This window comes from Aspergillus wentii (genome assembly GCF_001890725.1).
Source record: "Aspergillus wentii DTO 134E9 unplaced genomic scaffold ASPWEscaffold_5, whole genome shotgun sequence".
NCBI lineage: Eukaryota > Fungi > Ascomycota > Eurotiomycetes > Eurotiales > Aspergillaceae > Aspergillus > Aspergillus wentii.
The window spans coordinates 2,508,954-2,529,014 of NW_024467836.1; the positions used below are offsets into that span (position 1 = coordinate 2,508,954).

Here is a 20,061-nt window from a genome sequence, read left to right on the forward strand (position 1 = left end):
GATGTGGCTTAGCGTGGTCGATCATCACGTGCTACGTGCCACGGCATTCCAACACACTCGAATAAGCAACGAGACAACATCGAAATTATTACAATGCTAATTCCACTATCAAATAGATCCATCTAGTGTCCAGTCGATCCCCCATCATGCAGTGGGACTCGGGGGAGTCTTGGCCATTCAGCAACACCCGCTCCGCCCCGCCCCGCCCCATGGAATTTGTCACTCCATGAGCTTATCAGCCCATCCGCCACATCCGGCATGCTCTGTAAAGTCCCACTTCAAGGGGTATCGTTTAATCGGAATCTCCCTGCATAAAGTCTAATTATATAGCCTACGTGTCAGCCAATATGAATAACACGTGATCTGACAGGGGTTGAACCCATCACATAGCTAGGGGCTTAGCAGTCTTTCATTCTTCAATCAACCCCTTGATTCCCTTCTGATTGCCAGCTATATCGACAGTGTCCAAGAAAGATGGATGACTTGGACTTGGATTCAGAAAAGGGCCTCTCGATGGGGGCTGGAAGGGAATTCCCGCCCTTACTATCTGATTCTGATCAGTATCTCGTTGATTTCGATGGCCCGGATGACACGTCTCATCCGCGCAATTGGTCTCTCCCTGCCAAGTTCGTCTTCTTTTCCTTCACAGATGGATGCAGATGCAGCTAACTCGAGAAGAATCTACACATCCTGTCTTGCCTGCATCGGGACATTTGTCGCCACATTTACAAGCGGCATATTCGCAGCAGGTATTCCCGGAGTCAGCAATGAATTCAACGTCAGCGAAGTGGTGGGAAATCTGGGAACAACTCTCTTCGTTCTTGGCTTCGCCTCTGGGCCGCTGCTATGGGCGCCTGCCTCTGAGTTGTTTGGGCGTCGATGGCCGCTGACGATTGGGATGCTGGGCACTGCCATCTTTACCATTTCTTCTGCGGTGGCTAAAGATGTCCAGACTTTGATCATCTGCCGATTCTTTGCTGGCATGTTCGGGGCCAGCCAGCTGTCCGTAGTGCCAGGAGTGATTGCAGATCTGTACAACACCGCTGATCGTGGCATTGTGCTCTCCTTGTATTCCCTGACTGTTTTTTGTGGGCCTTTCTCTGCTCCATTCATCGGCGGATTTACGGCCATGAGCTCTCTCGGATGGCGCTGGACGCTCTATATCCCTTCCTTTATCGCATTCTTAAACGGCACACTGGATCTCCTTTATCTAAAAGAGACATACGCACCGTGTCTCCTGGCTGAAAAGGCAGTGCATATTCGCCGTCAGAGCGGCAACTGGGCCATCCACGCCAAACAGGAAGAAATTGAATTCGATATTCATGAACTCATACGGAAGAACTTCACCCTTCCCATCCAAATGCTGATCACTGAGCCTATTGTCTTCCTTCTCTCGCTATACATGTCATTTATATATAGCTTAGCATACGCTTTGCTCGAAGCATATCCATATGTTTTTCAAGAGATCTACCACATGAACTTGGGAGTCAGCGGTCTCCCCTTTATCGGCCTGATTGTGGGACAGGTTCTGGGATGTGTGTATATCTTATCGCAGCACAACTCGTACGTCAAGAAGCTGGACGCAAATCCAGGCATCTCCAACCCCGAGTTGCGCCTTCCTCCAGCAACTCTCGGTGCTCCAGTCTTTACTGCCGGTGTTTTTTGGTATGTCTTATCGTATATTCAATTGGTTCTTTCTAACAGCCGTAGGTTTGGCTGGACCGGCTTTACCTCGTCTGTACACTGGATGGCCCCTACAGCAGCAGGAGTCCTAGTCGGCTTTGGCATCTTTTGCATCTTCGTTCCTTGTTTCTCCTATCTTGTCGATGCTTATTTACCTCTGTACGTCTGATGCCTCTGATATGCATAACAATGCTTACTGACATCTAGGGCGGCATCGACTGTTGCTGGTCATATCATTCTCCGGTCGACTATTGCTGCCAGCTTCCCGCTATTCACGCGCCAGATGTTTCACAACCTCGGGGTAGAATGGGCTGGTACTTTGCTGGGTTGTATTGCCTTGGTGATGATTCCTATTCCTGTTGTTTTTCGCAGATATGGACCGTGGTTTAGGAGTAAAAGTAAACTGGCACCATAGTCACAGTCAAATATATATATCCCACTCAGAAGGAAATATCAGTATAACCACAATAAAATCCTCGTAGAATGTATATTTGCAGAGGTTATTAGTAAATTGAATAGAACAAAATAAATATATTAAACATAAAGACAATCAACTTTGGAGGAACAACGCTTTAGAAATAAAGATGCCATGGCGATATGGAATATATTCAACCGTATCAGCTGGATTTATCTGCACCTCTCCCCACATTACGGGATGATATGGTGCGTCCTGGTCATCTGGCGGTGGGTGGCATGCAGCACTGATAGCCGCACTGCAATTAAAAGCAAGAGGCATCATGGGCGCTTTGAACTTTCGAAAGGACAGTCCGGTGATGATGGCAGCTGCCGTGATTATGATAAGCTCGGCAATGAGCAGCGCCATAGCCGAGTACCCGCATTTATTGAGGATAACTGGTTTACCGTGGACGTTGTATGGTAGAACCTGAACAAAGAATAGACGTTCGGATACCAGCCAGTGTACGATTGTAAATGCCAGCAGCATCGGGGCGCTGTATCGGTAGGGAATGATCAGGTAGATTGTCGATCGCTGCTCTGCTTTGGGAAAGGAAACGCGAAGGGGTTTTTGTTCAATTGCAAAGTCATTGTACTCGACTGGTAGCAGCATCCGGGTGAGCATATTGTTATACAGAAAGTACAGACCAGTGACCAGCAGCTGAACGGTATTCACGAGAAGAACCATGCCCACGAAGCTATTGCTGAGGCCTGTCAGCGTCGCGGACGTATTAATTAGACCGGGGCCAATACTGGAAAGCGACATTCCATTGCTGTCCACTACGGCCCAGAGCATACCTAGGTACCGATAGGACCGAAACAGAGTGGGGTGAGATAACCGGCTATAAGCCGCAGGCTGAGCTTGGCTGCACTGGCCCAGTGACGAGGCTGCGTTAGAGGTTGTGTAGGATGGATTGGAGGGGGTAGCTTAGGTATTGGTTGGGTAGGCTGCGGCCTGAGATGGACTGATTTCCAGATATAAATTGGCCAGTCTGGAAGGCGACGAGTATCCCGGTCAAGCATGCATTCGTTGGCAGTGGTGGGATCGGGTCGTTTGAGGAAGGAGGCAATCACATCGCCAATGGTGTTGAAGACATCGCTGCGGTCTTCATGGGTGGTGATGAACATGCAGACGACCTTGACCAAGTTGCAGGCAATCACAACAAGGCGGATGGGGATGTTGACAAAGACTCGACAGTGCTCGGAGATCCTCTCAGCCAGACATGACTCGACAAGAGGGGTTCCCTGCAGTGTGTCGAATCCCCCAGGAGGCCAGTCTCAGTCTGTACTATTGCTACAGCTGTTCTGAGGCCAGTGGCTGATGTCGACAGGCAGCCTGTCTTGCGATACGGTAGTGATATTCAGGGCTGCCTGCTGTGTGCAGCCTTGCCCACGGCGTATATGTTGATGCAGTCATTCCCAGCGAGCGTTTCGAATAGATCTGCAAGCATACTTTGGCGAAGACTACTCGCGTTGTGCCCAACATAATACTCGAAGCAGTCTCCGGTGGAAAACTGACTATCTGGGTAGCTTGCATTTGCGAACTGCAGGGGTACAGACACCACGCTAGAGTCATTCGCACTGGTAGATGAATAGACTGCAGAGTTGTATCTTGCTCCACTGTTAGTTTGATATGGAATGACCCATGGGATATACAAACATCAGCTGGATAACTATCGAAGTTCCAAACATCAACACCCACAATATCTTACGACGCCGATGTAGAAGGATCCAGTTCTTGATATTGAATGACCCGACAGACAGCCAGATACGCCGAGCAGGTGCCTCATCCACATCTTGCCGAGTCGGTGCCATCAGCAGCTGACAGCAGTAGCTGCTCGTGGCAACCAGGGCTGTACTAAGCATATTGATCATAACATGCACGCCTGTGGTGGTGTTCTTTGCCTTTTCACAGCCGCCATCAGTAAGGGAAAACGACACAAAGTCAAATCGACGGCCATAGATGCCCGCCACCATGGTGAGAGCCACATTGAGCACGAGTATAACGGCATTTGCGTACGCGTATAAGCGAACTCCTCTCACCCATTCTCTAGATTCGGCCGGTAATCCATCCGAGATCTCACCGGTTGAGGCTTCACCGGTTCGTGGCTCATCGTCTGTGGCTTGCACAAGCGTATAACCGGGGTTTTGCGGCGGTGGAGGTGCATCCGAGACACTGATGCTCTGCAGCTCCACATCCCGGCCAGATATCGATCCGAGAGATCTGTGCGGTAGAAGATGATGAGTGATCAGGGTCCATCTCGAGATTGGTGGAGATGAGTGGATGGAGTCAGAATCATTGGCAAGGCTGGCAATTCAGAGATATTAGCCAATCAGAAGCCGTTCCTGGTGATTCCTGATCGATCCCTGCATAGCCTCGGGCACTTCGCCGCTGCTCAGCCTTGTCTCCACTGTAGACTGCTCATTCGTGCGCATATCTCGATGCATCTGCATATCTCGTCCCTCGGAAGTAGAATTGGGGGCCAAATGGATGCCAAGTACACCGTTTCCCAACTTTTTCATTCACATGCTATCTGATTTTTATTTTTATTTTTTGATCATTGTTATTGGAATTTGTTCAACATTTATGGTCTACAGATATAATATAAGTATACTATTACATAAAATAGTAGTTGAGTAGACCAAATATAGAAAAGGATTGGCATGACTGTAGGGCAGAGTGGCAGGGCTGATCGGAGACAGCCGACAACTTAATTAATTCGGTTAATCAGGTATGCCATACCCTTAGTATGGGGGGCCTAGTTAATATACAAATAAGCACTAATTAGCAATTTTATTATCCACTCTGCAACATTCTCCTGCCCGACGTCTATAAATTCCGGTCTATATCCTGATATCTTCTCTACGACAACAACAACAACAACATCAGCTCTCCACAAAGACAACCTCTCTGATAACACATACAGTTCTCTCTCTTTCTACACACATTCAAGCATATCCAACATGCAGTTCAGCATTCTCTCCCTCGGCCTGATGGCCACATCCACTCTGGCCGCCAAAGACGTTGTGTCGATGTTTATCCCCGACAGTGACGGCATGTCCTATAATGGAAAGGTCATTGGCATTGTATGGACCTCCAATCTCCATCCTCAATCTATACTAACACCGCCAGAACGGTACTACAACTTCATATGAACTTGCCTGTGCCGATGCCTCTGCCACGACCTCTGCCCCTTCTGCTACGGCGAGCTGCAACATGGAGGAAAATGGACATCCCACTATCATCTCAGCACCCTACAGCATTCATGTCATGGACCCCCCTGGCCAAGTGTAAGTCAATCTGTCTATCCCTTGTCCTTGTCATATACTGATTTGATCAGCAAAAATATCGTCGACTGCCAGCTTCACGGCAAAAACGCTACCTGCACTGGAACTTTGACTGCATATGAAGGGGGATCTATGATGAACACATTTACAGTCCCTATTACCTCCAACAGAGTTACCGTTACTGCAACGGATGTGTCGACTACCATTGCATCTACGAAGGCTACTGCTACTGCCACTGGTGCTTCGGCTACAGCTGATGCTACTTCGGATTCTGCTTCTGCCTCGGCAACACCTACTGTGACTGACAATGCTGCCATGGCTCAGATGACAGGTAATGCTCACTTGCTTGCTGGTGGTGCTGCCATCGCAATGGCATTTGCTATGGTTTAGGATTGATGGTGTGATTGGTTTGATTAATGATGGTGATTAGATGAGCGATATGTATGTTTGATATATTTATAGACAGTTAGCGATTGCATCGATTAGAGCTTCGAGTTAGTGGTTGGAATAATTTCATTTACCAATATCAACATGGTATTTAGAATAATGCCAGTTCCATACTCATAGTCCATAAGGTGGTCGTACGGTCACGCACGATGGACCAGTGCCTTGTCAAGGTAGTTCAAGATCTGAGTATTCCCATTCTGCATGGCAATGTCATAGGCTGCCAAACCCTCCGAGGCTGTTCGAATAAGCGGATCCGCTCCCTTCCCAGCCAGTGCAGCCACTACTTTGTCCCATTCATATTCCACCGCAAGATGCAATGCTGTAACGCCATTTCTTGGGAATTCAGGATCATCTGCCGTTATCCTCTGATCTAGATCCTTTCCCGTTTTGACAGTGGCGTTCAGATCTCATATTGGATTATTTTCGTACTGAGAATCCCAAACGATTCCATATGGGATGGACCGGGAGTGTATTTAACGCAGCTGTGGACAAAGGGCACTTCGAACTCACCGAGATTCTTCTCGTGGTGCCAACATCACCCTGGCCATCAGAACCTTCTCTCCTTTATACACTGCCATAAAGAATGATAATGAGCCGATGGCCTCGACCCATCTTCAACGTACGTGTACCCAGAAGGCACGACAGTTTTGATCGAACTAGCCAAGCGGGGGAACGATGGGATGGTCAACGTCCTCTTGGACCATCGCGCAGATCCAATCTACTATAATGCAGAGGGGGTGTCAGGGCTGACTGCTGCGTCCGAGCACTGCATGAAATGGGAGACAATCTTACGCCTTTTCCATGTGTATGTAAATGTAGGCGGCGATATCAATTACGACGAGCCAACAATGCCCCAAGAGTATCGACGATGGCCGCGCCTTGATGGCCGTCCTGAGCATCTGCCTCTCTATCGGTTTGCGCTGGATGGCTCCGTGCAAGGCGTCAACCTGCTACTGGAGCATAACGCGGATCCCGCCTCCACCAAAGGCAAATGCGGACTGACTGCATTGCAAACTGCTCTAGTCGAATGCCTCCCAAATAGTGAAGCTTATAACGAAATTAGCGAAATGCTAATTGAAGCCATCGACAAAGACACTCCAGTGGCTTTGGGAACAGTTGTTTGAAGTTTGCCTTACGATAGCCCTCATCAAGGAATTCTTACGCTTTGTCGGGGTCCTTATAGGGGCCTGGGTGTTCAAGGTAGGTGATGGAATGGACAGCAACGATAGAACTCGGCATTGTATAGGGCAGCCGTCAGTCGCTGCGCCAACTCTTTTCCAGTTTGAATCAAGGCGTTTAAATCAGGATCTGGAAGGTTGGCTGCCACAATAGAAGAATTTCTTGGGGTAGAGAAGTCAGCATTGTGGCTGTTGTCTGCGCAGATATTGAAGACTGGGGATGGAAACGTCCGGTTTGTAGACACTTTAAAGCATTCTGTAGTGGGCCAGCTGGCAGCCTTCCGATTGCTTAGCCAGAATCATCAAATTATAAAGTATTTATTTATGGTTTTTGATGTGATAGTAATGAGATGAGTGATATATGCGCGCTGTCGGATGTTATATTAGTCCTATGAAACAGTTTTAACATTACCATTACTGATATCTTTTCCCATGACTCTATTATACAACATATCCATGCACTTCGGAAGATCTCATGACTCAACAGGTGTTGCCTTTTTCATCATATCCAGAATGGCCGGATGGCGTCGTGTGATGGCCACACCCAAAAGAATTTTTCCGGCGTCGTTTGTTGCCAAAACATCAGCCCCATTATCAAGCAGCATGGCCACCACCTTTGCCCGTCGACGGGATACAGCCAGATGCAACGCAGTGGCACCTCTTTTTGCGGGGACGCGATGTTCGGATGGGCTTCGCTGTTCCAGGCCTGCTCCGCGTCAAACAGCGGCATCTATCAATAGTCGGCATACTTCGTCGTGTCGAGTCTTGTAACGCTTCAATAGCAGGACATGATGCAGCGGAATCATTTCTCGGTCTCCACCGATCAAAGCTGGATCTGCATTATGCTCAAGGAGCATTTTGACACCTTGCACACAGCCCTTCCTCGCAAAGTGCTGTAGAGGAAGGAGAGCCGGGTGGTCGTAGCGCGAGCTTCGTCTACATCCAGGAGGAATTACTGCCTTGTCTGAATTGATATCCCCGCCTGTATCTGTGTATGCATGGAGGATGCGCTCTAGCGTCTTCCATCGTAACCGCCTGGCAGCTGTCAATGCCGAAATCCCAAGGCAAAGGGAGACTGGATTTGCGCCGTGATCGAGGAGTATATTCACAATGTTTTCTTTCCCTTCCATGGCTGCTTCCATCAAGGCCGTTCTGCCAAATCCAAAGTCCGGGGATGGGCTGGCACCATTATCAAGAAGATGCGGAGTATTTTGACATTGTTCCTCCTTATGACGTACTCTAAAACATGCTTTTCTTTGGTCCAGAGCAACATGTCGTTTGCTAATGGCTGGTCTGTCTTGAGCTGGTCTTTGGCCGCATCGACGATTCGTTGCACCACGGCAGCAGAACACCTCCTGGCTGCCATGTCCAGTGTAGAGCACGTACTGTCCTTGGCCCTGCTCGTCACATCCGCCCCTTTGTCAATGAGCCAGATGGCCATTGATTCCTTCCGATCCCTGACGACTGGGTATAACATACACCCGTAGAGGGCCCGAATTATTCTCCTCGAGCCTTTGCATTCAGATAAATATGCCTCTATCAGCTGTGTATTCTCTGCCTTGGCAGCCATTCTCAACAGAAAGTAGACATGTTTGCCACTCTTTAGTACACTCCCAGGCCTGAAACGAAAATAATTCAGGATGGTCTCCAACCGCCATTGCCCGATATAATTAAATATACATCTGCTCAGTGGTTTTTCTCTCTTGCTTTCTTGCTTCCAGAATCATGTGGTGTATCGCACTCAGCGTCGAGTCCTTGATCATACAACAAAGGGGTAAAAAAACACGCGAAGGGTTTCTGTGTTTGAACCAGGCTATTCAAATCCGCAAGGGAAAGGTGTTCGGCTATACATAGTAGCAACTCGAGAGGGAAAGAGGATAGCATTATGTAGAGTCTTGTAGATGAATGAAGATGAATGAAGATGTATTGTCCACACATTCAATTAAATGTCGGACTTAAATAACCCCGGCTATTTCCCTTTTGGGCAACCGTTTTGATGTCTGCAGAATGCAGATTACCAACCTTGCATGATTTGCCATGCATGACCCATTGCTGCCTATTGCTGCCTGTTACTGCCTAAATAGATGCAGATTCACAGGCGTCAATGGTTCCTGTTTCAGTAAAATAGCCCGAACATTCTCCATCGCCAGTCTCTCAAAGCCAATTTCCGTCTCGATCGTACCACCGGCGGTATGTGCCGTCATCCTATCTTATTAGCTGGAATCAATTCAGGGAAAGGCAGACATACGTAACATTCTTCATCGAAGCCAACTCTTTATTAACCTGTGGTTCGAATTCATGAACATCCAATCCAGCCGCGAAGAGATGTCCTGATTTCAATGCTTCCACCAATGCTTCTTCATCGACTAATGCTCCGCGAGCGATATTGACGAATCGTGATCCTTTTTTGAATTTACCCAGTGTCTCTCTAGTGATCAATTTCGATCCTCCAAATGGCGTAGCAAGAAGGACACAGTCTGACGTTGAAAGAAGTTCATCTATTGTCGGACAAAACACAGCGTTGACAGCCTCCTCTTGGGTGGCTGGTTTGCGGTAGAGATCATGATAGTAGATCTTCATTCCAAAGCAGGCGTGTGCTTTTGTGGCGATTTTACTGCAAGGTTAGTTTTATTTTTATGGTCAGTAGACACACTTACTGTCCGATATTCCCTAATCCAATTATACCCAGAATGTGATCTTTAGGATTATGAGCAGTTCGTGCTGTATGGCGATGCGCATCCATCCACAGGTCTGGATCTGTCGATCGGGCTCCACTCATTGACCATTGCATGTTTCGGAAGACGGCGATGATGTGGAAGATGGCCTTAACAGTCAGTATAATCCTGTCTCAAGTGAGTTTACAGACCATATCAGCAACCGCTTCACTGGATGCTTGTGCTCCGTTACAGTAGATAATCCCTAACAGAATTAGTTCATATCCGATAGTTATATGAAGAAGTGCCTACCATTCTCAGCCAAAACATCCACATCAGCCCAATCATACCCTGCCCCAGCACTGGCAAAGATCTTGACACTCGAAGGCAGTAACGGAACCAACTCTCTATCCCATCGTCCCATTTCACCGCCTGTATTCCAGAACGGACGGAGGATGGCGTGGAAGTCGCCCCATTTCTTCTCTTTCAGAGATGCCATGAATGCGTCACGTTGTCGCTCTTCGGCAGATGGTCGGATGATGGTAAACTGTTCTGAAAGCTGGGTATACAGATCATGGTTGAATTTGATCGGGTCTCCGATGTGGAGGATGATCGGTTTGGATGCCATTATGATGTTTGCCTATTCGGAGGAATATGGAAATGGGCATCAATATGGATGATGAGAGGGTGGTTTTGACAAGAGCTGTCGTGCAAGAATCAGGATTCTGCCCGTATATCCTGCCCCACTTCCTATTCAATATAATTCCTTTATCTCTAGTCTGGCATACAGCGGGTTTCTCTCCGACTGGACCTACCCCGCTGTGGCATTGCGGGGAAGTGCTGATCCACGGAACACGTCCGAACTGACTTGACTCTATTGACACTATGCTATATCGTATATCTGTAGTTCGGATGACACTGCCATTTCGCAGCGACTGCAGCACAAACTGACCCCTCGCTAGCAGGATCCCTTCCCGCATTCAGATCATCATCTGCCGCTTTATCGAGCTTTCGATTTCTCCATTGCAGAGTAAAATGCAACACAGTAGCCATGACGATACACAGCGCACAAAAGCAGACATTGGCGACATTCGCCGGCCAGTATCGCGGTCCTTGCGAGGAGGGGTAAAAGTAACTGGCGTAGATCGAGGCGAAATTCGATCCCGCGTTGACGACGGCATATGCAACTGCGCGTTTTGGTGCCGGGCGAGGGAGAGAAGTCGAGACCCAGGATAGAATACAGCCAAAGGATCCATAGATGGACATCATCATGAAGGTGGCGATATATCGAGCTGCTGTCTGCAGGGTGGCAGCGCTGATGATGAAGCCGATGCTGCAGAAGATCTGGGGCCAGATGACATGCAGCCATCGTTCATTGGTATGGTCGCTGTGAAATGAGTTGCAGACACAAAGGATGGCAGCGAAGATATAAGGAGGGGCCGAGAGGAGCAACGTATTCGTAGTCCCATACCCAAGAGTCTTGACGATGGTTGGGAAGAAATTCGTAAATGCAGCACCGGTGTTGAGCCCAAGTTGCATGATCCAGATGATGTATAGAGCCGGGTCTCTGAAGGCCATTTTGAGGCCATCCCAGTTGCTACTGGCTTCATGGTCATCTTTCTCATTGGCCTCTTCGTCAATTCGAAGCATGGCAAGCTTTCGTTCACTGTCGGTCAGCCATTTAGTCGTCGCTGGATAGTCAGGGAGAATAAGCATCGCAAGGGCTGCAACTGGAAGGGTGGCACTGCCTTCTATTATAACTGATACAATCAGATATATTCAGTACAGCAATTTGATTTATCATTAAACTCACAAAGCCATTGCCACGAAGGCAGGCCGGCCTTTCCGTCCATTCCAGACATTATACCGCTACCAAGTAATCCTCCAAATGCGCCTGCCAGTTGGGCTGCAGTGAACAGAATCGATATTCTTGCAGCAAGTTCTTTCTTCGTATACCAGGAAGAAAAGAGGAACAAGGCACCGGCTGAAAATAGTCAGTATAGACGGCAAGCCAAAGCAGGTGGACATACGAAAGAATGGAGCTTCCACGAAACCAAGAATGAAGCGTAGTGCCAGCAGTCCATGATAGTTCTGAACAGCCCCGGTACAGGCACTGACAATTCCCCAGCCACACATAATAGCGGGCTTTCTTGTTAGTTTGAACTGTTTCTTAGTCTTTGGGCGCTTACCAAGAATAAAGACGGTCTGGTCTTGTTCAAGATCATGTTGGTTGGAATCTGTGTCAAGATATACCCGACGAAGAAGATACCTATCGAGTAAGCCATTGTTCCTACTATATGGGAAACATACTGATGATTGTGTTATATTCCGACCCTCCAAGGCCAACGTCTTCTTCCAAAGAGCCTAGTCGAGCTGTTGCGATATTATTTCGATCCAAGTAGTTGAGGATATCTGGTCTGTTAGTATGCATTTGCTCGATACTGCAACACGTACAAATGAGCATCATCAGAGGCATCAAGCGAAAGTCGATCTTTCGAACCAACACCGTTTCCAAATGCTGTCTATCATGTATAACGACATTGTCGTCTTTGGAGTCAGAGATGTCTCTGTCAATAGTATCCACCCTCTCGAGCCCGTCCATGCTGTCTTTGTGTGAAGCCATGTTGATAATAATCACCATCTATCTGCCTTCTCTATCTATTTAAATACCCCACTTTCAGAGTCCGGGGTACCCCACCAAACCTAAACAGATCCATGGCATTTGGACTCGGCAAGCTCGCCGAACCAAACGACGCGGAAGTTGTCCGGATAACACGAATTCAAGCTACTATTTATTAACATTCAATCCATAGACTGGGCTTGTCGTATGTACACGTGCAGACATAGTCTTGCCCATGAGTAAGCTGAGCAACCCTTCCAGTGGCGTATCAACCAATGATGACAACATCTCCATCCTGTATGCACTGAAAGTGACGCCAAATCCACGGAGATGACCTGTCTAGTAATATCTCCATAGAACACCCGTGGCGAAATCATCTGCACCCTGCATAGATAGATAGCTGAGTTTGAAGAGATCAATGGTGCACCTTGATTGCAATATATCTTGACCAGGATTATATGGAAGGCAAAACGTCAAACTGGGGATGTTTGTTGAAATGTAGACTGTTCGCCTGTATGTGTAGCTAAGCTATGTACAAGTATAATTCCAGCCTGTGCAAGCAGATGATTCGATCATGCTGAAAAACAAATTACCGGTATATCCGATGAATGACCGCGGTGTTAGCAATTTATATTAATTCCTAGAGGTTGCCATCTCATTTGACATCCTCAAGCTGTTGAAAATAGCCACAACTTTTTAAAATGGAGACGCATCCCAGCGAACACGCCGGACATGGCGATTGGGATCCTTGATATGATTCCGGGAATGCAGCCATCTCCGGTTATCCATGAGGATAACACTCCCCTCCTGCATCATCTGAGCCGTCAGATGGATCGTCTCCTCTTCCACCTGTGGCCCCTTCAGCACTGCCTGCAATGTCGAAAATGCCGCTTCGGCCGCGGAGGTCAACGGTGTGATGATATCTTGTCGAAACCGCAGTTCCGGGCGATTATCTAGATCTCCAGCAAACACACTGCCGATGATGTGTGTTTCGTCTTTGTTCTTGATGAACTCCGGTGGCACCGTGATCCGGAATTCGGGCTTTGCCAGAGCAACACGAACAGGTGGTGGCAATTGTCGTAGCAGCTGGTCCGATTTCAAAACACTCAATGTGCCCCCTCCACAACGATCCGGTTCCAGCACTTGCAGCGCAAAGTATCGCGGGGGCGATGTTTCATAACTACAGTCCGTGTGCCATGCGAAGTTACCCATTGTATGTGAGCGAGCCTGATGCCCATTTTCGATTGTCTGCGGGCTGGGTCGGACATCCCAGAACCAGCCGCGGGAGGAACTGTGGTCGATGGGGAGACCGTGGCCGTGGTATCGGTGTAATTGATGGATTAACTTCTCGATATAGCGACTGTCTGTGTCTTTGAAGCCTAATGTGATTTTGAGGACTCCACCTCGGACGAGGTGCGAATGGACGGCGGCGACGTGGGATTGGTTTTGGACATCGTTCATTTGTGCTGTCAAAAGGGGGATATCAGTGGGTAAGGTATCTGCAGCTGTTAGTTATTATATAGCGATGATGCAATCTGCGACTTACTTTGGGGCAGATGCAAGGCCATTCGTGTCTGGCGACAAGCAGCAGCCGAGCTGATCGGCAGCGTCTGCACTCGGCTGGCGAGTGATTTGAATAGTGGCCTACTCATTCTGAAACAGCAATATGTGTTGTCTGAAAGCAAGACAGGAGAAAGGCACAGATTGATAAGAAATGTTCTCAGAGGTGGAATCTGCCAGTTTATCTGCAATCATAATATCGATTGCCGATCAATTATCAGGCGACGCAAAACCTGCCAAGTCCGTGTGAGCCCAGCCATTGATTTGGTTTACGACTGGCGCAAAATGAAAGACCAGTGCAAAACAGCCACCACGGGCTCCAGCCGTGGCTGTATTGTGCGATACGAGCCAGTCCGAATTGGCGATGACAATCACTGCAGCAACTCATCGTGTCTCATAGCGGGAATTGCATTTGACGAACTCGCGATCTTGGACGGCATTGGCCAATCAAAGCAGTGGAAAAGGTGAGGGGTGGATACTTCAGCCGTACGACGGGAAGCTCTAGGTAGTGGGGCGTTACCGTAATATTACCAGATCATGATCTGAATTACACATAATGAAAATGGAACTTCTCATCGTCATAGCCTGTTCATTAGGAGACCGAGTGGTAGTTCCAACTGCCAGTTATAGGAGTATATATCTATGAATTCAAACAGGTTCATGGTGGAGTTCTATGATATGAAAAGAAGCGTCCAGTAGTTGATGTGTATCTTTCAAGATTGCACCGGATATATATTTCCGACAGGATACAACCATGGATCAGCTCAGGGACCACCTGAATAACTTCCTACTGTCACCATGGAATAATCCTCTTCGTAAGGTTAGCAATGTAGTTCAAACTAAGTAATTTTAATTTAATATGCGCTATGTATACATATCATACACACCTCACCCATCCGAAACCACATATTCACAACTCACTCTCATAACCAGACTCATTGTCAGACTCACTCTCAGAGTCAGCTCGATTCGGCTGCTTCCTCTGCAGGCCATAGTCCTCAATAAACAGCGACAGAACAAACATGAAAATCATCAAACCGGCATACGAGAGGAAAACACGCTTCACACCATGCAAGTACACCGAGGAGATGAGTTGCTTGTCTTCATTAGACAGAGGGAGATCGCCCAGAGCAAAGGCGGACGAGGTTAGCTGTGAGATGAGGTCGGAAGTGAATTTTGCTTGCAGCGATCTCTGCAGAGTGTTGTTGAGAATAGCACCGGATACTGGACATGGTTAGTTGTGTTCCATAACAAGAAAGTGAGGGACATGCCTGTTATGCCGACAGCACCACCAATGTCACGGAGAAAGTTCCTCAGACCAGTCATCACAGCCCGGTCTGCGTTGTGAGATCCAGCAAGCAGTCCAACCAGAGCTAATCATCCAGTTAGTAAGTCTAAGCCATATGGAGCAGTCAACATACCAGGTTGCAGCGAACATCCAACACCGTATCCTTCGAAAATACCAAGGACGAAGAACATCCAAACAGGAGAGCTCTGGTTATAGAGGAGGGCCTTGACAGACGCACCGACTGCCCAGAGAAAAGCCCCAGACCGAATAATAGGCATATAGTGACCCAAGTATGCAACGCCAATCCCTGTAAGCCCCGATGTCATGCCATGAGCAATGACCATGGGGAGGATATACGATCCAGCGACAGCAGGACTGCAGCCTCGCACGTTTTGGAAATAGAGAGGGATGTAGAAGAGATTTCCCCAAAAAACCCAGCCGATCATCAGGTTGAGTCCCAGGAGGATATTGGTGGAGCGGCCGTTTTTGAACAGGTGCACTGAGTTGTCAGCTGATGCTTCAAATTGAGTGAAGAATACATACTTGGAAGGACAGGGTACTTGACAAAACGCCATTCAATCACGATGAAGGCGATAAACAGGAGAACACCGATGATCAACATGCCACAGGTGAAGGGGGAGTTCCATCCGATAGACGACCCTCCTTGCGATACAGGAATCTAGTTCTGTTAGCTCTGGCCGAGTGTAAATGATATCGACATACCAAAATGAACACAATAGCCAGCATGCTAGTGCACACTCCCAACCAGTCAATCTTCTTCAATTTCGCCCAAATATCCTCCGGAGCCGTCGAACTGGGCAGGACAAAACCAAGGTGAACAATGGCACCCATGGTCAACGGACAGATGAACCAGAATGCCCATCGCCACGAGGTCAGTTCGGTCAACCATCCTCCAACAACAGGACCAAGGCCATTACCAAGGGCAACGGCAATACCGAGGATCCCAAAGTAGTATCCTCGCTGTTCCAAGGTGGTGATGTCGGAGACGGCAATCTGCACCAGCGCATTGATCGCACCGGCACCGAAACCAGTGAATGCTCGTGTTGCGTACAGTTGAGTGGGAGTCTGGGAGAGACCAGAGAGAAAGTTGCCGAACCCCATAATAGCCAGAGTGGTGATGAGACATGCTTTACGGCCAAAGATATCCGACAGTCGTCCATTGATGAGTTGGATACTGGTGCTGGTGGTCAAGAAACTGGCGCCAACCCACGAGATAGACGATCCCGTGTTCAGACTAGAGGCGATAGCAGGCAGAGTGGTCGAGATGGCAGTCTGATCCAGGAATGAAGTAAACTGAACGAGAGCCAGCGCCGCAAAGACCATCAACAGGGGCTTGTGAGGCAGAATGTGCGTTTGGTAGTCCTTGACGGGCGCCAACAGCGGCGTGTCTTCTGTCGCGGCCGCGCGCTCTTCATGATCATCTCGTCCAAGGCGCGCCATGATAACTGATTGGACTTAGAGTAGTCGCAGTTGATGCATTGATGTTTTTGACACTGAAGAAAACGCAGATTCGGAGGAGAGCACGTGTCGCTCAGATGGAAAATACCGTGTATAGACGCGTGTAATACCAGAACCCGCCCAGCTGGATCGGGACGGCAAGATCGGAGACAAACCATGGATCCGACTGGGACTATTGGCTTGTAATCGCGTTGATTGGACATTGCTTATCCCGAAATTGGCTGCAGTTCAGCTGATCTTTTCCTCTTCGGCCGCAGCGCTGAAGTTGATTTGGTTTTTCCTCTCAGCTGTGTGTGATAGTGCGATTTGATGGTTTTGAATACGGGGAAGCTGAAGAATCGACCGTATGAAATGTCTTGAAACAGTGTAAAACGGATTACGAATTGCAATACAGCCAGCGATCATCACACTAGCATGTCAGTTGAACAACTAACACGAGAAGCAACAAAGCCCAGCCGATGATTTCATCCATTCTCCCATGCGTCATTTCTCTACATCAGCATCAATGGAGTCAAAAACACCGTTGCTAGAGTCACAGCCGACAATTCATATTATCCAAGGCGATCTTGGCTGCCTTTTCGATTCCTTTTGGGCTGTTTACCGTGCTTTACTGGTCTCCAGCGGGTCTATTGAAGCTGCCGCAATGGACGCATCACTGCATCCACAAGGTCCCTCTGTCCAGCCAGCGTGTATCGTACGACATTCTCAAAGACATCCTGCTCAAAACGCCTGAACCGGCCAAAGCACGTGAATAGAGTCAATTCTACACCAAACAATCACATCTGCCCGGACAAGGACTGACGAACACTGAATGGATCAAGCTAAATGGCGAGAATTTGGGATCCCAGACGTGGAAATCACCTCCCATGATACATCCCTCACAAATCGTGACACCCAACAACTGACACCGCACAACACCACCGGCCTGGTTGATGAGGTGCTTCATGAAGTTATGCTGGCTGAAAATGTCACCAATGATGGCGACTTCATTCCGGCATTCTTTACAGGGCCCGGAATGGGAAACGTCACAGCGCAGTTCGTCAGTTCGTTCATTTTTGTAAACTGGGGTTTGAAAGAGGATATTGATGCTTTGCACAACGCGAATGTCTCCCTCGAGGGCATAATTGCCATCATGAAATCCGTGCAGGTGTCGCGCTCCCTCGAGAACAAGAACTAGTATATCTCCCGCGCAGAACAAGCCGTCAATGCACTATTGGCGGGTGCAGTGGGCGTCATCATGTATTCCGACCCCGAGAGCGATGGCTCCATCACCGAGGCAAACGGGGTCGGTTGAGTTCCGAGCATGAGTGTTGAACCGTTCTGTTCTGTCTTGGAGTAATCGACTGACCACCGACTAGATGGTTTCGTCGCACCGTCAATGCCCATTTCGTATGCCGATGCGATTCCGCTCATTACGGCGTGGCCATGGTCCGGCGGTAGCTGATTCCAACCAAAGATGGCAGTGTGGTGGTCTTGGCTACTAAGGCGTCCAGTATAACGTCGGCCCATCGCCAGAGGTCACTGAGGTGAACCTCGCCATTGACGTGGACCGGTTTGACGGCCAGGTTCATAATGCCTTCGGCACCATCAAAGGCAGCGTGATGCTGGATGAAGTGGTCATCCTGGGATCCCACAGCGATGCGTGGGGTTCTGGAGCTGGAGATGCAGGCAGTGGATTGAGTGGCTGAATGAAGTCGCCCGAAGCTTTGGGGCTGCCCTCAAGACAGGACGGAGACCGGCACGTACGATCATATTCGCCAGATTTGAAGGTGAGGAATTCGACCAAACCGGAGCTCGAGGCTGGCTGAAGGAAACCCGCAAATGGGTGAACGCTGAGCTGATGGCGTATCTGAACGTGGTCGTGGCAGGATCTAGCACGAAGCTGCGTATCAAGGCGAGCCCATTGCTGAACAAGGCGCTGGTAGCGGAGGAGACACCATGGTCTTCATCCACGATGAATGCATCGCGAGTCTGGACATGAGCTCTTCGCCCGACGCCACCGACCCTATCCTTCCCTATCACTCCCAATTCAACACGGTCGAATGGATGGACAGGTACGGTGATCTCGCCTGGGAGTATCATACCACGACAGTCAAAATCTGGGGTTTGATAGCAACGACTCTCCTCGAGACGCCTGTTCTGGTGATGAATGCGGCCGATTATGCATCCGCGCTGGGCCAATATCTGGACCAAGTCCGCCAAAACCACCCCTTTCCATTTGAATTCAAGTATGCACCTCTCTACAATGCGACCGAGCGGTTTGCCCAGGCATCAATGCCGTTTGATCAGCATGCAGCTGAGCTGGCTAGTCGATTGGATAGTCAGCAAGATACCGAGTCTGCATTGTACGAAGAAATCCGCGCCATCAACCACAAGTATATTGCCCCGGAAAGCCAATTCTCCTTCACTCCCAGTCCGGATTCCGGCATGGCCCCTAACCCGCAACATGCCATTCAACACATGACGTCACGGCATATGGATTCAGAGGCTTTCCCGCTTCTTACGTGTTCCTTTGATGGTGGATATGCTACACTGTCTGAGGTACGTAGCTCTTCCTTTGCGGAATGCTTATACTAACATTGTAGTAGACAGGGAGAGACATTATCGCCAGCAGAATCGATGCTGCTGCGGACTCACTCATTCGAGTTTAATGACACTGGGACTTTTCAATACGAGCTATGATTCCATCACCAATCTCATTGTATAATTTATAACTTGAAATTAATTGTTCAATATTCTGACCAATAACAAACGCCCGTATGACTCAGCATAATACGAACTACACACAAGGAACGGCAGCATAAAAGAGACGAAAAACAGGGGGCAGGGATAGAAACCGATGCATCGAAGTATGCTAGACAGCAAAAGCTAACACGAAGATATTCCCAAATATCACGGTATAATCTAATGAACACGCCGTAGATGCTCCTCCAAGTTATCCTTTCGGTTGAATTTTGCCTTGCATTCCCCCTTCCAACACTTGTAAGAGCGAGGAGAGATATGCTTGGTCTGAACATGCCGCATCAACTCTGCTGGACGTCGAAAGCTACCGGCATAGTTGCAATTCTTCCATTCGCATGTGAGTCGAGAGACATCATCCTGTCTGTGTCTCGGATAATGTCAACAACTGTATTGTTCAAGAGACAATGATGAAAAGGGAACGACATACGGGGGTGTAGACTCGTGATGGTGATCATGAGATGTATTTTCTTTGTTTTGGACGCCGCTGGAAGATGTTGACCTGCGTTGGCTGTCCATTGCTGGACGAGATAAGGCATCAGTCGAAAGACCAATGCGGTGAATACTGTTGTCATTCATGATCGAGAGGTTCGTGGTGCTTGGCTCGCGATCTGTGCCATCATAGACCAGACTACGGGGATTGATAGAAGCTGTAGGACCCATATCTAAGTC

At 48.5% G+C, this 20,061-nt stretch overlaps 10 protein-coding genes across 10 annotated transcripts; 3 read left to right on the forward strand and 7 right to left on the reverse strand.

Annotated features, from left to right (window-relative positions):
• Nucleotides 1-513: 513 nt before the first annotated feature.
• ASPWEDRAFT_113322 (MFS transporter) lies at nucleotides 514-2,098 on the forward strand (the record flags this gene model as incomplete). Its single annotated transcript, XM_040828398.1, has 4 exons — nucleotides 514-626; nucleotides 679-1,665; nucleotides 1,711-1,842; nucleotides 1,891-2,098. 4 exons carry the CDS (start codon nucleotides 514-516, stop codon nucleotides 2,096-2,098), a joined length of 1,440 nt encoding a protein of 479 aa, XP_040688279.1.
• Nucleotides 2,099-2,233: 135 nt separating this feature from the next.
• ASPWEDRAFT_174010 (uncharacterized protein) lies at nucleotides 2,234-4,562 on the reverse strand (the record flags this gene model as incomplete). Its single annotated transcript, XM_040831164.1, has 5 exons — nucleotides 2,234-2,847; nucleotides 2,943-3,381; nucleotides 3,531-3,747; nucleotides 3,797-4,444; nucleotides 4,549-4,562. 5 exons carry the CDS (start codon nucleotides 4,560-4,562, stop codon nucleotides 2,234-2,236), a joined length of 1,932 nt encoding a protein of 643 aa, XP_040688280.1.
• Nucleotides 4,563-4,959: 397 nt separating this feature from the next.
• ASPWEDRAFT_185071 (uncharacterized protein) lies at nucleotides 4,960-6,995 on the forward strand (the record flags this gene model as incomplete). The annotated part of the gene is made up of 4 exons (XM_040832057.1): nucleotides 4,960-5,223; nucleotides 5,270-5,427; nucleotides 5,478-5,755; nucleotides 6,532-6,995. Exons 1-4 carry the CDS (start codon nucleotides 5,101-5,103, stop codon nucleotides 6,993-6,995), a joined length of 1,023 nt encoding a protein of 340 aa, XP_040688281.1. The 5' UTR covers nucleotides 4,960-5,100.
• Nucleotides 6,996-7,522: 527 nt separating this feature from the next.
• ASPWEDRAFT_174012 (ankyrin repeat domain-containing protein) lies at nucleotides 7,523-8,490 on the reverse strand (the record flags this gene model as incomplete). The annotated part of the gene is made up of 3 exons (XM_040831165.1): nucleotides 7,523-7,744; nucleotides 7,799-8,228; nucleotides 8,288-8,490. The coding sequence occupies 3 exons, from the start codon at nucleotides 8,488-8,490 to the stop codon at nucleotides 7,523-7,525; spliced, it is 855 nt and encodes a 284-aa protein (XP_040688282.1).
• A 531-nt stretch (nucleotides 8,491-9,021) lies between these two features.
• ASPWEDRAFT_42583 (D-mandelate dehydrogenase-like dehydrogenase) lies at nucleotides 9,022-10,676 on the reverse strand. The gene is made up of 5 exons (XM_040835815.1): nucleotides 10,016-10,676; nucleotides 9,916-9,968; nucleotides 9,707-9,873; nucleotides 9,298-9,663; nucleotides 9,022-9,254 (listed from the first exon to the last, which is right to left on the reverse strand). The coding sequence occupies exons 1-5, from the start codon at nucleotides 10,329-10,331 to the stop codon at nucleotides 9,119-9,121; spliced, it is 1,038 nt and encodes a 345-aa protein (XP_040688283.1). The 5' UTR covers nucleotides 10,332-10,676; the 3' UTR covers nucleotides 9,022-9,118.
• Nucleotides 10,592-12,305, reverse strand: ASPWEDRAFT_52774 (uncharacterized protein; the record flags this gene model as incomplete). Its single annotated transcript, XM_040837785.1, has 6 exons — nucleotides 10,592-11,463; nucleotides 11,517-11,687; nucleotides 11,734-11,848; nucleotides 11,893-11,972; nucleotides 12,014-12,115; nucleotides 12,158-12,305. 6 exons carry the CDS (start codon nucleotides 12,303-12,305, stop codon nucleotides 10,592-10,594), a joined length of 1,488 nt encoding a protein of 495 aa, XP_040688284.1.
• Nucleotides 12,306-12,803: 498 nt separating this feature from the next.
• On the reverse strand, nucleotides 12,804-13,965 carry ASPWEDRAFT_136814 (uncharacterized protein). Its single transcript, XM_040829351.1, has 2 exons — nucleotides 13,870-13,965; nucleotides 12,804-13,822 (listed from the first exon to the last, which is right to left on the reverse strand). The coding sequence occupies exons 1-2, from the start codon at nucleotides 13,889-13,891 to the stop codon at nucleotides 13,020-13,022; spliced, it is 825 nt and encodes a 274-aa protein (XP_040688285.1). The 5' UTR covers nucleotides 13,892-13,965; the 3' UTR covers nucleotides 12,804-13,019.
• Nucleotides 13,966-14,744: 779 nt separating this feature from the next.
• ASPWEDRAFT_60925 (uncharacterized protein) lies at nucleotides 14,745-16,647 on the reverse strand. The gene is made up of 5 exons (XM_040838545.1): nucleotides 15,895-16,647; nucleotides 15,715-15,850; nucleotides 15,305-15,670; nucleotides 15,155-15,256; nucleotides 14,745-15,107 (listed from the first exon to the last, which is right to left on the reverse strand). The coding sequence occupies exons 1-5, from the start codon at nucleotides 16,630-16,632 to the stop codon at nucleotides 14,794-14,796; spliced, it is 1,656 nt and encodes a 551-aa protein (XP_040688286.1). The 5' UTR covers nucleotides 16,633-16,647; the 3' UTR covers nucleotides 14,745-14,793.
• A 764-nt stretch (nucleotides 16,648-17,411) lies between these two features.
• Nucleotides 17,412-19,301, forward strand: ASPWEDRAFT_70267 (uncharacterized protein; the record flags this gene model as incomplete). Its single annotated transcript, XM_040839113.1, has 6 exons — nucleotides 17,412-17,797; nucleotides 17,828-17,935; nucleotides 18,144-18,292; nucleotides 18,355-18,591; nucleotides 18,705-19,191; nucleotides 19,239-19,301. The coding sequence occupies exons 1-6, from the start codon at nucleotides 17,462-17,464 to the stop codon at nucleotides 19,299-19,301; spliced, it is 1,380 nt and encodes a 459-aa protein (XP_040688287.1). The 5' UTR covers nucleotides 17,412-17,461.
• A 135-nt stretch (nucleotides 19,302-19,436) lies between these two features.
• On the reverse strand, nucleotides 19,437-19,948 carry ASPWEDRAFT_42586 (uncharacterized protein). Its single transcript, XM_040835816.1, has 2 exons — nucleotides 19,820-19,948; nucleotides 19,437-19,753 (listed from the first exon to the last, which is right to left on the reverse strand). Exons 1-2 carry the CDS (start codon nucleotides 19,906-19,908, stop codon nucleotides 19,555-19,557), a joined length of 288 nt encoding a protein of 95 aa, XP_040688288.1. The 5' UTR covers nucleotides 19,909-19,948; the 3' UTR covers nucleotides 19,437-19,554.
• Nucleotides 19,949-20,061: the final 113 nt, after the last annotated feature.